The sequence below is a fragment of the Bufo gargarizans genome, chromosome 1 (assembly GCF_014858855.1).
Source record: "Bufo gargarizans isolate SCDJY-AF-19 chromosome 1, ASM1485885v1, whole genome shotgun sequence".
Classification (NCBI taxonomy): domain Eukaryota; kingdom Metazoa; phylum Chordata; class Amphibia; order Anura; family Bufonidae; genus Bufo; species Bufo gargarizans.
Window position 1 is genome coordinate 284715114 of NC_058080.1, and position 16750 is coordinate 284731863.

General features: G+C 43.0%; 1 protein-coding gene across 3 annotated transcripts in view; it reads left to right on the forward strand.

Moving 5' to 3' along the window:
• Positions 1 to 14794, forward strand: part of LOC122926811 (protein FAM47E-like) — a 29048-nt gene extending 14254 nt beyond the window's left edge. For 2 of the 3 annotated variants that reach the window (XM_044278312.1, XM_044278325.1), the window contains exons 2-8: positions 3538 to 3910; positions 5147 to 5325; positions 6293 to 6452; positions 8031 to 8231; positions 9517 to 9693; positions 10699 to 10776; positions 14591 to 14794. In XM_044278312.1, the coding sequence (XP_044134247.1) occupies positions 3538 to 3910; positions 5147 to 5325; positions 6293 to 6452; positions 8031 to 8231; positions 9517 to 9693; positions 10699 to 10776; positions 14591 to 14734 (1312 nt within the window). In that variant the 3' untranslated portion in view covers positions 14735 to 14794. The remainder of the gene's footprint in view (positions 1 to 3537; positions 3911 to 5146; positions 5326 to 6292; positions 6453 to 8030; positions 8232 to 9516; positions 9694 to 10698; positions 10777 to 14590) is intronic. The other variant, XM_044278317.1, reaches the window with a different exon arrangement.
• Positions 14795 to 16750: the final 1956 nt, after the last annotated feature.

Here is a 16750-nt window from a genome sequence, read left to right on the forward strand (position 1 = left end):
TGAACAGTGTTCAGGACCTGAAATACAGTCAGGTCCATAAATATTGGGACAACGACACAATTCTAAAATGTTTGGCTCTATACACCACTACAATGGATTTGAAATAAAACAAACAAGATGTGCTTTAACTGCAGACTGTCAGCTTTAATTTGAGGGTATTTACATCCAAATCAGGTGAACGGTGTATGAACTACAACAGTTTGCATATGTGCCTCCCACTTGTTAAGGGACCAAAAGTAATGGGACAATTGGCTTCTCAGCTGTTCCATGGCCAGGTGTGTGTTATTCCCTCATTATCCCAATTACAATTAGCAGGTAAAAGGTCCAGAGTTCATTTCAAGTGTGCTATTTGCATTTGGAATCTGTTGCTGTCAACTCTCAAGATAAGATCCAAAGAGCTGTCACTATCAGTGAAGCAAGCCATCATTAGGCTGAAAAAACAAAACAACCCCATCAGAGAGATAGCAAAAACATTAGGCGTGGCCAAAACAACTGTTTGGAACATTCGTAAAAAGAAGGAATGCATCGGTGAGCTCAGCAACACCAAAAGAGCCGGAACACCACGGAAAAAAACTGTGGTGGATGACCGAAGAATTCTTTCCCTGGTGAAAAAAACACCCTTCACAACAGTTGGCCAGATCAGGAACACTCTCCAGGAGGTAGGTGTATGTGTGTCAAAGTCAACAATCAAGAGTAGACTTCACCAGAGTGAATACAGAGGGTTTACCACAAGGTGTAAACCATCGGTGAGCCTCAAAAACAGGAAGGCCAGATTAGAGTTTGCCAAACGACATCTAAAAAATCCTTCGTAGTTCTGGAACAACATCCTATAGACAGATGAGTCCAAGATCATCTTGTACCAGAGTGATGGGAAGAGTAGAGTATGGAGAAGGAAAGGAACTGCTCATGATCCTAAGCATACCACCTCATCAGTGGAGCATGGTGGTGGTAGTGTCATGGCATGGGCATGTATGGCTGCCAATGGAATTGGTTCTCTTGTATTTATTGATGATATGACTACTGACAAAAGCAGCAGGATGAATTCTGAAGTATTTCGGGCAATATTATCTGCTCATATTCAGCCAAATGCTTCAGAACTCATTAGACGGCGCTTCACAGTGCAGATGGACAATGACCCAAAGCATAATGCAAAAGCAACCAAACAGTTTTTTAAGGGAAAGAAGTGGAATGTTATGCAATGGCCAAGTCAATCACCTGACCTGAATCCAGTTGAGCATGCATTTCACTTGCTGAAGACAAAACTGAAGGGAAAATGCCCCAAGAACAAGCAGGAACTGAAGACAGTTGCAGTAGAGGCCTGGCAGAGCAGGGATGAAACCCAGCGTCTGGTGATGTCTATGCTTTCCAGACTTCAGGCTGTAATTGACTGCAAAGGATTTGCAACCAAGTATTAAAAAGTGAAAGTTTGATTTATTATTAACATTATGTCCCATTAATTTTGGTCACTTAACAAGTGGGAGGCACATATGCAAACTGTTGTAATTCCTACACCGGTCACCTGATTTGGATGTAAATACCCTCAAATTAAAGCTGACAGTCTGCAGTTAAAGCACATCTTGTTCGTTTCATTTCAAATCCACTGTGGTGGTGTATAGAGCCAAAAATGTTAGAATTGTGTCGATGTCCCAATATTTATGGACCTGACTGTAAATACACAAATTACATTATATTAGAGCATTGGAGATAGTAGCTAGGTTCAGAAGTGGTAATGCCACTCTGGGGCGTTTCAACTGCAATGATCTTTCTTGGTGTGGTAGCTGCAGCCACAGCTCTCGACTGGATGCCACCCACAGATGACAGGTGCACAATTCCAATTAATACCAGGAGAACAAATGGAGATTCAGTCCATGGTGCTGTTTTGGCTCAGACTAGAAGGGAGTAGGCTTATAGTAGGACCTGCCTGACTGAGACCACATTGGCGCTGGTAGGTGGGCACAGATGTGTTTTGTTAAAGAGAGTCTCTGATCTTATCATATCAGAGTAAGGGCTTAGTCCATATATAATGCTTGCATCTATTGTATGAGTGCATTATTTTCCATGATTTTTCTTATATAAATGTTGCCATATACATCCGCATATTCAGTTATCATATCGTGCAGGATGGTTTGCATCTTTTTCTGTGAATTTTGATTAATTTATGTTCTTGAGGGAGTGGCACCTTCAAGTGTGAATGCGCTCCTATTATCTGGGGAGTAGCAGTTTTGTGCACTTTTGCCCCACCTAGCTGTGCATGCTCCTCCTCCTCCTCTCATTGGTTGCTTGATGCACATAGAGGTGACTAGGAGCAACACACTATATGTGCAGGGTCTTCTCTCCTGTATTTAGATGCCCAACAGCATAGGTAGGTTTAGATTAGGACCTGCCTGAACCTGAGACCACCTTAGCGCGGGTAGGTGGGCACAGATGTGTTTTGATCTAAATATATTGGCTGGGAGTCTCAGATTTTATCATATCAGAGTGAGGGCTTAGTCCATATATAATGCTTGCATCTATTGTGTTAGTGCATTCATTTCTGTGATTTTTCTTTTTTAGAGAATGAAACAGGCCAGAAACATGTTTTGAATGTCAAAGTGGGGGGGGGGGGGGTTTAGGGGCTACCAAATTGGTGTATATTACACCTTATTTATCAACTTATGTTTGGCTTGAAAGGCACAAAATGTACCGGCAGATTAAGCTTGCTTCTGTAGTAGTGTAAATCGTTAAAAAGGCGCACGGCAGATCAGATAGATACAACTTTTATGCAAACATTCACAATTTTAATGATTAAGTGTAGCAAATCAGCCTTAAAGTAGTCGCGCGTTCAAAATGAGTTGAGCACAGATACATTGTGGCAAATACAATTAAATGTCTCATTTTAACACTTCTACTTAAAATTTTTTTAATTTTAATGAAATTATCGATTTTTAACCTACAATTACAGAAGAGACACGTTTTAAAAATAGCATGCACCTTTTGATACATGAGGTAAAATAAATCACCACTTTTGATTCGTGATGTAAGGATTTTTCTGGTGCAAAATACGCCATTATTGATAAATGTCCCCCAAAATGTGTTCACCTCTTTGCTGGTATTGATACACCTACCCCCGTTACCTCATTCACTCCTGTATGGCTGTAAAAATAGATTCGCTGTGTGAAAATTCTGGAAAGCTGGATGGCAGCCATTTTGGGAGCTGTAAAGGCCGACATATTTGTTGGCACCCAGCTTTCCTGAGTAGATAAGGAAATGCACCAAAATGATACGCAACTGACAATACTAGCCAATTCCTCAGGCCAATGTTAAAAGCTGAGAACTTCCTTTTCTGACAACTTCTCTCAGTGTACACATAATGGGGGAGATTTATCAAACTGGTGTAAAGGTGCTGTGAAAAATGAAAGATGAAATCTGATTGGTTTCTATGGTCAACTAAGCTAGTTCTACTATACAGCAGTTTTGGTAAATCTACCCTGATATACCGTACCAAATAAGCATCGTCTTTTGTAGAACCTATGTATATATGTGTACTGTCTATTGCAGGTATAAAGAGAGGCTTCATAAAAAATTCCTCAAAGAGTCCAACCATAAACTAAACCTTTCCGGTGCCCTCAATTCCCAACAATGGAAATTCTTACCAAGAGGAACAGCTGATTTTCGGGATGGCTATCCCTCTGGTACCGATGCCACTTCTGTTCCTGCCACCAAAGGGAGTGATGTTTTCCTGCAGAATGTAGCTGATGACCCAGAGCCTACCGAGAAACACAAAAAGAGGTTTACCAAGGAGCAGACTTACTTCTCCAAACTTCTCCCACAGCAGCAGGCACGCAGAGAATACATTGCTGGCATAGAATATGGACTGGTGCAACATCCGCTAGCGCTCTACCCTCACCTGGAAGAAGGAGTACCACCTGACGTAAGAACTAGCATCTACAGTGCAATTCATTGAAAGAATAAAGGGGTTGTTTGAGGGTTTAATATTGATGAGCTATGCTCCGGATAGGTCACCAATATCGTATTGGCGGGGGGGGGGGGTTCCAACACCTGGCATCTCAGGGGTCCAACACCGGCGGGGGGTCCAACACCTGGCATCTCAGGGGTCCAACACCGTCAATCAGCTGTTTGAAGAGGTTCACTCTCCAGTGAGTGTTGCAGTTTAAAAAGCAAAGCGTCATCCATTAGATAACAGTTGTTATCTACCTGCATCTCAGCTCCCTTCACTTGAATAGGATGGAGCTGCGCCTAGGTCATGTGATCAATGTATGGTGAAATCACTGACCTAGGAAGAGGCAGCGGCACTCACGAAGCGCCGCAGTCCCTTCAAACAGCTAATCATCGGGGACACTGGGAGTTGGACCCCCATGATCAGATACTGATGACCCATACTGAGTGTGTTTGCAGTTATATAGAAAAACTATTAGAGTTTATGTGATACATTCATAGCAGACAGGGCTTCTGTGGGTGAATCTTGCTAGACATATTACACACTTTTCTGTTGATGTCGACTCCATAAATCTTGCGCCTCCAGACTCCTCTGAGTCACATCCTGTAAAGAGTGTCTGAAAAACAAGTAATAGATTTGGCAGACAGAAGAAATGCCATTTTTTTCTAAACAAAATTTTGCTTTGTAAATCTCTCTGATGTATCATGTTGTGTAATATGACTGTTCATTCTGTATGACTATATACAGCCCCCACCTTATTCTGTTCTATATAAGATGATGTATGTATGATGAATGTGTGTTACATTATCACAAGCTGACATTTGAGCCTTTATTGGATAATCTGGATAAGGGTCCGACCACGCGGCGCGGTCATGAGGCACTTAAAACGTGCCCGTACAGGCCACAGCAGGCTCTAATTAAACTAATGAGGGCCTCACTGTTTGGGGGGTTAATGGCTGTGTGGCACCTTTAATACAGCGCAGCCATTAACAGCCTGCTGCGGTACTCGAGCATCACATGACCGCGCCGTGTAGCCATACCCTAACAGATCCCATAGATGTCCTAATCATTTTCAGGTTACTTGAGATTTTCCTACATGTTTCTCTACTGACATGCTATATATTTTTCGTATTAACCCCTTTATAAACACATCTATTTACCAGTATGTAATGTAAAATTACCTGGACCCTTGTTATTTTATTTGTGAAGCTGTTTGAAGAAATTGTGGGCATCCTGGACCCTGAGATGAGATTAAGGAGCGCTTCAGGGTCCTATGAAGGTATACCAGAGGATCAGGAAGAAGAGAACGTTCCTAGCCTCACACCAGCAGAGCAGCAGGAAGTACAAAGTGTGAAATCACGTGAAGAAAGCACAAGGCAATCATCAATGTAAGTGAACGCAGGTCTGCCTAGTTCTAAACGCCATGTATACTGTAGACAACGGTTTAACCAACACGGGATAGCGGCTCACTGTTATTGCAAAAATGGAAAAGGTGGGTGCTCCAGCTTATGAAAAAGCAAAGTATTGCTATGGACAAGTGCATGAAGAATAAAGCTGGCACTCTCACACACCTGGTACGTGTATACCAAAATATTGTATTTATTAAAACATGACTTCAGAATTACTGATAGATTAGATGATAAAGGAATTAATGATATAGTTATTACATTCGATCCCTCAATTCAATAATTATCGCGGGACCCTCACGGTAAAATAGAAAAAAAATAGAAGAAAAGGAAAAAAATGATAGAACAAAAAAAAAAAAAATGAAAAATAAAAAGGTAGTCTACTTAGTTTTTATAGTTTTCCATATTCATGTCCATACACAGGCATATTTTTATTTTTAATGCTACATATGTAGATTTATATAGTAGCGCCAACAAGTCTATGTATTTGATGGCACAGTTATTTAATAAATATTAATAGGGCACGGCTTGTCTTCAGTAGTGACAGGTATTTGTTTGATTGTGAAAAAAACGCTGCTCGACTTGCTGTGTATCTTATAGCTTCAGATATGCTGTAACACAGTAGCTATTGCTTGTGGTGTAGAAGAACAGTCCATGCGGCTGTATCAACGTGTGCTCACGGTCTGATGTTATTGAATTGAATCAATATAATTCTATGCGACCCCGTCAGTGCTGGGAGGTCAGGACGGGAGCTGCTGTATACTCACACTGCAAGTCTGGAGTTTGGAACTCACTCGGGCCTAAGGGTAAGATCATATGGTGCTGCTGAACGCACATGGGCAATCTCCGCCTAGCACCATGGAGGTCATTGGCATTACTGTTCTGCATCAGGTGGTTTTAACCTTTCTGGGCATTTGATTTTACGTTCCTTGTACTCTTATTGTTGCAGGAGTGAGCAATCCAGGCCCAAAAATCCATATAAATGGCTTTCTAACCAAGAGCCTGTTCCTGAAGAAAAAAAGTCCAAGACAACACAGTCTTTCACTCCTGTACTAGATGAAAATATCAAGGAAGTGACTAAGGAGTTTTGTGATTGGGTGACTTCCTTGGTAAGTTAATGATTAAAAACATAAAATGAACTTTAGCCTTGTGAAAACAATAAGAAACTATACATATGTAAAGAAAGGATTTTACTAACTCAATTCACATTAAAACTGTTGGCCTTTGTTTTCACTCTGCGCTGCTGGAGAAAGCACCTCATTTATGACAAGGTGCATGCTTCATCATAAATTAGGTGCACCTCCAGCAGTCCATGTGTCCTCTCCCCCCACTCCTAATTGGCGAAGACGGCACAAAACTTCAGCATGTGACAAAACGGGATCTTGGATTTTTTTGCGCCATAAACTGCCATAGTGCTGTTAGTAAATGACCGCAAAATGTTTGGCTTTTTGTCTGTGAGCTGACCATTAGTGGTGAGGCGCCCCCGCTGGTTTTGGCACATACTTTTGTGTGGCCACATAATTTTTTTATTTCCACAGTGCAGAGGATAACTATTAGATCGGTGGGGTTCCTACTGTTCGGTCCCCCACGATCATGAGAACAAGGCCACGCACGCAGCTGCACTAATTTTCATGGGAGTTCTGGAGATAGACCAGCTCAACAGCATTTGAGTGTAAAATATAGCTCTCTATAATGAAGGAGCTGTGCCCAAATCTGGTCCAGCATGAAACTGATGTAAAGTACCATATAATGAGTGAATACTACAGAACTGAGTGGTAGGCTTTTACATGGGCAATACAGCTGTGGAAGGATTCTATGGAGTGTGAGACCTCTCCATACGTGGCAATTTGCCACTGTTTTATATAGCTGACACCCACTTTCAACAGCCGGGATCAGAGATAACTCGGCTGTCATGGTAGCTGGCAGTATATTGAAAGCCTGAATACCTACCATCTTGGTACTACTATTAAGCTGTACCAAAGGTTGGGCTTAATAGGATGATGTAAGTCCCCTGGTGGGAAGAAACTAAAATATTAAAAGTTCAACATATCCGCCTGTTTCCTATTTATCATGTAAAAGTGTAAACAATAAAGAACTAAGCATAACTGGTATTACTCAGTCCATACATGTCTGATCTTTCAAAATATGACATTATTTATAAGGCATGGTGAACGAACGCCTAAAGGTAAAAAAAAATCCAAGAAAATAAAAATGGTGAAACTGGATTTTCTTTCAATTCCACCCCACAAACAAAGTATCAGTACATTATACAGTACACTAAATCGTGCCATTAAAAAACAGAACTTGTGCTGCAAAAGGCGAGCCCTCCTACGGCTTTGTCAATGGAAATAAAAAAAGTTATGGCTCTTAGAAGTTGGGATCAAACCCTTTAAACCATTTTACTTTATGATTCTAAAGAACTTGCAGTACAGGTGTATATAGATTGTTAGTCTTCATTTTTCGTTATACATTTACTTTTTATACTTTTGCTTTTGTTAATGCTTACCTTATGCAAGTAGCTATGTGTCATGGAAGAGAACACATACAACTCTTGCAATACAATGTAGACAAAGCTGTGAGCACATGGAGAAATGTATATGCAAGTTTGGAAATCTTATCAGTTACATATTAAAATTTGCCTAATCATTAAATGCCAGTTTATTCCATGCATGTCTCATTCTTTGCAGGGAGGGGAGCCATGCAATGTCAATGAGTCCACCATCTTCAGTTTATTTGCCAGTGGTTATGAGACAAAGCCTGCCCTCAGTGTCCCAATCCATGTAGTAGAGCTCAACAATGTGCCACCAGAGCTAAGAATGTCTGTAGGAATGTCACTTCAACAAGGAACAACAAAGACCTCAGAACCAAGGAACGCACAACAATCTAAGGTAAATCTAGTGACTTAAAGGGGTTATCCAATTTCTCAAAACCCTCCCACGTGTGCCGGGCCCCTCACCTGTAATATATTTACCCCACTGCTAGTGCCGCTCCTGGTCCTGTCCCCGCCTGCCATTGGCTGCCCCCCCCCCCCCCCGACACAGGATATTTTCATTCGTGTGCAGGGAGAAGCAGCAGCGGTGGTGCGAGGACCAAGAGCGGCGTTGGGAGTGGGGAGCAGGGTAAGTATATTACCGGTGAGGTGCCCGACACATATGTGTGTGAGTGTGGGGGAAGGGGGGGGGGGCGGGGTTGAGAAATTGGATAACCCCTTTTATTCTTAGCACAGTCCATGTGAAATCAAGCCATAGTGAAAGAGGTCCTGTACAGTGAATCATCACAGTCTTTGCATTTTATATTTATTCTGCAGTTACTGTATGTTTGCATGTATATACTGCCATGTGTATAACCCCTTTAAAGTTATTTTTTAGTAAAATAAAGCTTAGACAAAGTTTTCCTGAACACCATGCTATCATTTGCACCTATATCTGCTTCTTTCCTCAATCCCTTGTGCCATCTGCTATCTTCCCTATTCCTTGATCCTTCATCTGGTCCTCCATGCCCTCTCCTTCCTTCTCTGTTTCCTATATTCCCTGCTACTTCCTCTGGTCCTCTACACCCCCTTCTCTGTTCCCCATGGTCTTTGTTACTTCTTTAGATTCTCGATGCCCCTTGCTTCTTCCTCTGTTGCCTTTGTCCTCTGGTCCTCCAACCCTTTTGCCTCTTCCCCATTTTCCCCTTATCTTTCCTCTGGACCCCCATACTCTCTTCTTTTTCCCCATTTGCCTTTCCACATGATCTTTCCTCAGTGTCTTCTTACCCCCTGATTCCCTGCTTGCTTCTGTCTTTTCTATAATGTCTGCTCCTTCCTTTGGTCCTTCATGGCTCCTGCCTCCTCCTCTGTTTAACATTCTTCCTACTCCTTCCTTCGATCGCTCATTCTCCTGTTTACCGTGCTTATTGCTCCATCCCTTGGTTCTCCATGTCCTCTGTTCCTCCTCTGTTTACTCTACTCCATGCTCCTTCCGCTGGAGATTTACACAGTGATTGAAAGCATTTTTGACCACCTTATTTTTATGAAATTGATAACATAGTGTTTTATGACTTCAAAATTTTGTATTGCTATGTGACTTTGAGGGGGTTAGCTCAAGATTTACTAACTGGTTATTTTGTCTTATTTCTAATAAATATTAGTGGAAATACAACTGCATGGTAGTTATAATTTCCCATTTACAGGAATCCACATACTGTCCAAGTTGGGTAAAAACAAGATATGGAGCTTGGTACCTTGATCCTAAAACATGGAAAATGCAGAACGTCAATGAGCCATTGAAAGATCCAGCCACAGAAAAGAAAGGTCCACATTCAACAGAAAGAATAAGCCAAAAGGTATCTTTTTTTTTTAAGAAAAAGGTAATTTTCTGTCTCTTTAAATACATTCCACTTTACAATATGCCTCCATCACATGCAGTAAACACTCCATGCCATGATTATTTGTAGAGATGAGCGAAGTTTTTAAAAAAAATTGTCAATAAATTTTATTTGTTCAAAATTATTTAGTCACAAAATGCTATAAATAAGGTATACCCAGGCCAGTCTGCCTTAGGGTATGGCCATTTATTAATGAGGACCGCACTGTATAGTCGGTCTGCATTGTTAATGGCAGCGTGACACCTTTAAACAGGGGCTGTACCCACTTTTCCAACCCCAGCACTCTCCTGCCCTACAGGTGGGAGCCCTTCTTCTGCCATCTGCTTTTCCTCCTTTTCCACATCATCTAATATTGATGAGAATAAGTCATCAGTAACATCCAGCTACTCCTCTCTCTGCATCTTGCTGACTTTTCTAGGACATGGAGTCTTTGAAGGATAATTTGGAAGAAATAAAGCCAGCAAAAGATTAGCATGGTCATCATTAAGACCACCCTAAGGGGTGCAGACTGGATGGTTTTGGTTGGCACACTGGCACTGCCTGATCTCCGTACTGACCCTGAGATGCCCACCCTGACCTTGGCCTGTTCCGTACTATGGTTTTGCCTGACCCCTCTGTGCCTTTTCTGATGTCTTTTGTCCCCCATTGGTCAGCAGTCACTTGAACAAAGACTACTCCAAGAGGTGGCCGCCTGGTGGTTCCCCTGCACTGGAGTCCAGATTTCTGTACAGGGGTTAGAGGATGAAGACCAAGGGGGCTAATTAGATAATGCTATTAGGAGTAGCCCCAAGCCAAATCTATTCAGTGACACAACGGATCCACATCCTCTGCATTTCAGTCTACGTCATTTGCAGTTCTTCATTCGGATTCTTATATGATTGAGATGGTTATGTTGGAATAGTCTGTATACATACTGTATATACAAAAGCACAGTTTTCTTCCTAATGTGGAAAAAGAATGCCATGAGCACAATATCTGTCATTGCAGGATGAAGAACTTCTGCAACTTCATGGAACTATTGCCTTTAAAGATTTTATTGACAAGAAAGGCTATAGAAAACCTGAGGTGAGCGCTGGCAGTCCTGTTTGCTATAATTCAATATCCAATTTATTAGTTTACATGATATGGGTAAACTATCCTGAGGATAGATCAGGGGTGGCCAAACTGTGGCTCTCCAGCTGTTGTAAAACTACAACTCCCACCATGCCCCGCTGTAGGCTGATAGCTATAGGCTGTCTGGGCATGCTGGGAGTTATAGTTTTGCAACAGCTGGAGAGCCTCAGGTTGGCCATCCCTGGGATAGGTCATCATAATGTACTGGCTGCACAACCCCTTTGAGACTCATCTTCAATAACAACTGGGGTGTCCTATACACCAGGGGAGGGCTGGCAGCCTTAGTCCTGGGAGGCAAATCCAGTCAAGTGGCCAATTTTTAGCCCCGCCCATTATTAAAAGCCCCTCCTACATATAAAAGGCCACTCCTAACAAACACTGTACAGCTGAAATTCTATTGTTGAGGCCTGTCTCTACACATCATACGGAGAGGGGGGGGGGGGGGTCTGTCCTGGCTCCACTGCCTGCTTAACATTATACAATAAACAGCAGGCTACAGCCAGGAAGCTCCTCCGCTCTCCTCTCTCCCCAGATCCTGCTCAAGGCTTGTGGTTCCCCCCACTATCTGCCACCCGCCCGTGGTCTGCTACCCCCCTTGACCGTCCTCACCCAGCTCTGAATCCTCCTTCTGCAAATGGCAGGGGGAGAAGCCGGAGCATCTCCTCTCCTACATAGTGCCACATACCTCTTACATCCAGTGATGTCACCTTTGTTGCAGACGTTCTCTTTCCTCTTCTTCTCCATTCAGACCAGACCGCCATGATGATTTTCCCGTCTCTGCAGAGATTGACAAACAGACATTAGTTTCCCACATTTCCATCATCTTCACATCTTCTGAACACCGTTTCCTGCCACCCCCAATACTATACTGCAGAAACAGTCCTCCTGGAAATACAGATAGTGCCCCCTTCAACAATTATTGGCACACAGTGCTCTAAAAAATAACTGCGCTCAGACACTAATAGTATAAAGATAATGTCCCCCAAAAATAATTGTGCTAAGCTGATACTATGCCAGGCTGCCCCCCAAAGTAACAGTGCTCCCCAAAATCCCACCAATAGAAATAATTCTCTGCCAGAGCACACTTAGTAGTAATAATGCCCCTATAGTGCCCATACTAGTAATTATGTTCCTCATCGCCCCCCAGTAGTAGTAAAGCTCCGCATAATGCCCCCTAGTAGTAATAATTCTCCCTATAATATGACAGTACATGAAATACCCCTGCTTAGTGCCCGCAGTTGGGCTAATGTCTTCATAATGTATGCCAGTATAAACTACCCCTATATAGTGCCCCAGTAAATGCCCTCATAGTGCTCCTCTCGCCCTTCCCCATAGTGTCCCCCATAATATGCCAGTAAAAAAATGCCCCTTCTTAGTGCCCCCAGCAGATGTCCCTAAAGTGCTCCTCTCCCCAATAATGTGCCAGTAAAAAATGCCCCTTCTTAGTGCCACCATATGCCCCAATAGTGCTCCACTCCCCCATAGTGCCCCCAAATAATGCCCCATAGTGCCACTCTCCCCTATAGTGCCTCCTATAATGTGCCAGTAAAAAATGCCCTCTTAGTGCCACCAGATGCCATAGTGCCCCCCATAATGTGCCAATAAAAAAGGCCCCTTTAGAGTCCCCACTTCCCCATAGTGTCCCCAAATAATGCCCCTATAGTGACACCAGATGCCCCATAGTGCCGCTCTCCCCTATAGTGCCCCCCATAATGTGCTAATAATAAAAATAGCCCCTTTAGAGCCCCCAGATACCCCCATAGTGCTCCTCTCCCCATAGTGCCCCCCCAAAATGGGTAAGAATTAAATGCTCCCAGAATGCCACCCCCAAAAAAATGGGGCTGTAAGAAATGCCAGCTCCCCCGCAAAGAAAAATAAATGAGAAAACACTAATGCTTACCTCCATCAGCAGCGATGCGATGCAGGCCTCTTCCGGCCTGTGTCCCGCGCTGTGTGCTGCCCGGCTCAGGCGGCGCGATGATAATGAGCCGATCTCTGATAGGCCGCAGGCAACAATGCCTGCAGCCTATCAGAAGAACAGTGGAGGGAGAAGCCTCAACGGCGATACAGATGAATATGGAGATGAGCGCTTCCACTAGTGCCCCCTGCCACCACCGCCACAATTACATCCAGGGCCGCGCCGCCTGTGGTGATCGGCGGTGCGGCCCTGAGAAATTAAAAAAAATTAGAAATAATAATTATTTGTTAAAGACGGCCTCCCTGCCCCCCGTCCCAGCCCGCCCCTGCTATACACCCTACTGAGGACAGTTGTGATCTACGGTGTGGTATCAGGAGTGGATGCCACAACTTCTGCCCACTGCTCATTGAAAATAGCTCCCACATCAGACTCCTGTCATCAACTTTGTGCTGCCCATACTAACGGTAAAATAAAGTAGTGACAGGCGAGTTGATCTCAGCGGTCTGTCATTTAAAAGTTTAAAGTTTGTTGGTTACCGAGAACAAACATCACAGTCATTGCAGACTAGGCCTGGAAAAGAGTCACAGCCACCTGAGAAGAGTCCTGGTTATTCATGGACTCCTGCTCTCCCTGCCCACCTGCTGATGACTGACAGTCTTCTACCTAGTTTTCTCCCTTTCTCTCTAGGAGAGAACTGCCAATCATCAGCAGGTGGGCGGGAGAGCAGGAGATTATGTATAACCAGGACTCTTCTCAGGTAGATTGGACTCTTTTCCAGGCCTGGGCTGCAATGGTTATGATGCTGGTTCTCAGTAACCACTTACTATAAGCTCATCAGTGACACACCGCTGATATCAGCATTTCTGTCACTATTTTATGCTGCCCTCAGTGAGGTCAGCATAAAGTTGATGACAGGTTCCCTTGCATTGGATTGCTTCTACTACAATCTTTCTACTAGAATTGGCTTTGATTGGTGGGGATCTGAGTGTTGAGATTCCTGCTGATCATTGGAACAAGGGGAGAGAAGCACTCACATAGTTAGCTTTCTATCCTTGCTGCAAGAGACGGAATCAAGATGGACTGTAGACTTTCCATTGAGCTTGTCACCTGCAGTGAGTACAGAGAGTGAGCTATGTGAGCAATTCTCTCTTTGCTCTAATGATTGGTGGGAGTCTGAGTACTGATGCACTATGACATATCACATTTTTTTTGAAAGTTCATTGACATGTTAATGGTTTAAGCACACAGTTGCAGCAAACCTTAAAGGGGTTGTGCCACTAATATAAGTGTATCCCATCCAACATACATTGCTGTTATATCCCTTTCCCCAAATACCACCATTTATTAAAATTGCCTCATTCTAAAGTTATTAGCCTACTATTACACTCAAGGGCAAATCTGTTCTGATATTCAGTTGCTGTAGGTTATGTCCTGTAGTGGACCCTTGTAATGTAGGACGTAGGAAGCGTCATTGGTAAGAATAAGGGGCGGGGTTAGTGTCACATGTCCTGCTGATGTCAGGACACCTCTCACTGCCCTAAGGTATAATGGGATAGCAGAAACATGACAAATCAGGAAGTAGGATTCAAGCATGGGGGGTAAGAGACAGATTAGGTAAATCTGAAAATAAAAATTATAATAATCAAAAGGACTGGATGCTACAGTAATTGATGAAAAGACACTCTGGAGTGAAAAGTAGTTTATTGCACAACCCCTTTAGTCTCACTTATTATTGCAGATCTTTAGCATTTTTCATATACTGTACAATACAATCACATATATAGTATATTCCTATGTCACAATTTATAAAAGGCATCATTTAATAAACCAGACATGTTTCTGTTTCAGTTTCTTAACAAACTGTTCTGTAAGAAGGATGGCGTCACTTCAGAAAGAGCAATTGTAACAGAATCCAGAGCGGCTTCTTCTGCAAGGAACACCTGGTACCGTTCCAGCTCAGCCTCCACCCATGAAGATAGTATAATAAACTGACCGGCTGCCTAGAAAACATCCTGTATTTGTGCATTCAGCTGTATGGAAATGATAAAATAAAATAATAAAGAAGAATCCTTTCAGAATTAATAGAGTACCATGGCGAACCTCAGCAGTAGTAATGTAAGACCTTGTTCACATAGTATAGTTTTTGATACATTCTTTTTATATATTCAAAAGCAGGAGTGAATTTTAATAGGAGGAGTAGAAAAAAGAATTTGGATACAATCCCAATTCGGGTTTAAATAAGCAAAAAAACTCTATAAAACTGTAATAGTTCTTGTAGTGAGTATCTCTCGAGACTTATATCTAAGGCCTGCACTGTGCTGACAAAGGTCATTAAAGGGGTTGTCACTTTTCAGAGTTATTTTTTTGTTCTTTGTTTCTAACTAGGCAAATGTAAGGGCTTTACCATGAACTTACTATATCTCAGATTTCACAGAGTGTCACATGACCTGTGATGTCAGCTTCTCTCCCTGCTCTGATGATGTTTCATGCACAAGCCTGAGAGAGCAGATATGTGTCTGTACAGATGTCACTGTGCTGGCCACACACCCCTGCACGGCCCTCTGCCCTCTCCCTGGATTCTTCAGGAAACTCGAACCCCTTCTGCAGCACAGACTTAGGGCTGGAGGCTTACTGAGCAGCTGCAGGCAGTGAAGAGACACAGGATCTTCCCTCCTCATCCTGCAGACACAGAGCTGACAGACTGAAAGGGTTATGCAGAGCATTGCACAAGAACAGGTAGGGGGGAAATTCTGTGTCTATCAGCAATGTCATTGTACAGCACATACAACATGCTGCTGAGTATCCCAGCAGTCAGACATATCACTCAGGGCAGCACTGTTATCCACTCCCTTTGCAGAGCAGGGGAGGGGCACAAATATTCATTGAGAAAACCTCAGATATTGTTGTTATTGCATGTAAACAAAGAGCCAGAAGAGAACTAGGGAAATGAGGAAATATAATTTTTGTTGCCTAAAACTTGCTTTGCTTAGTTATATATTGCTGACCATCAGATTTCTAGTGCTATAATTTTTTTCATAACTCAGACAATCTCGTTAACCTCCACAACAGCTATGGACAGGCGTCATTTTCTTTTGAAGAAGACTGGTTTGGCTTATATCCTTAGACATAACACCAACCTACACTGGCTCCAATAGGTAACCACTATAAGCAACTAGAATCTCCGCACCAAAATGATATATACACAGCACAATTATTCTTTATTCATTTCTTACCAAACAGTAATGCACAGTTTTAAAATCAGCAGCAGCAGCAGCACGGCGGCATATACAAGAATAGAGCCACATATCAGTAAGAAGAAATCCCAATAATGAACTTGGTATTATAGTATAGTACCCATAGAAAACAATAATATTTGTTACTGCATAGTGCAAACCCATCTATATGACCATAAATAATGGGGGGTAACAAAAGTGCATAGTGCAATAAATAACATGTAAAGTTCATCAGGGAATACATCAAAAGAAATGTATACAGACCAATATGGCTCAGACCCCAATGCACGTTTCGCAAGTCGCTTCCTCAGGGGATTCCGAGTACGAGTACGGCACAGTGGTTGAGGGAATGTATGGAGCAGACTGCTGCAATGAGCCTGCTCCATATGCGGTGGGTGCCGGCTGTATCGTACATCTGACCCCCGGCCGCAATGACCGGGAATGGTGATCACGCCAAACCCCATCATTTAACCCCTCAGGTGCCGAGATCAACAGCGATCGTGGCACCTGTGAGGTAAGGTAGAGGAATACGGCTCCCTCTGCCTTCTGGTCGGAGCCCCTGCAGTGAAATCACAGGGCTCCGATCGATTACCATGGCAGCCTGGAAGCTACTGAAGCCTTCCAGACCTGCCATGGTAAGCTCCATGCTGCACTGTGCACAAGGCACAGCTCACCAGGGACAGTGTGAGGCCTCTTGCACACGAACATACTTTCATTCAGTTTCCGTTCCGTTTTTTTTTACGGACCGTAAACGGAGCCATTCATTTCAATGGGT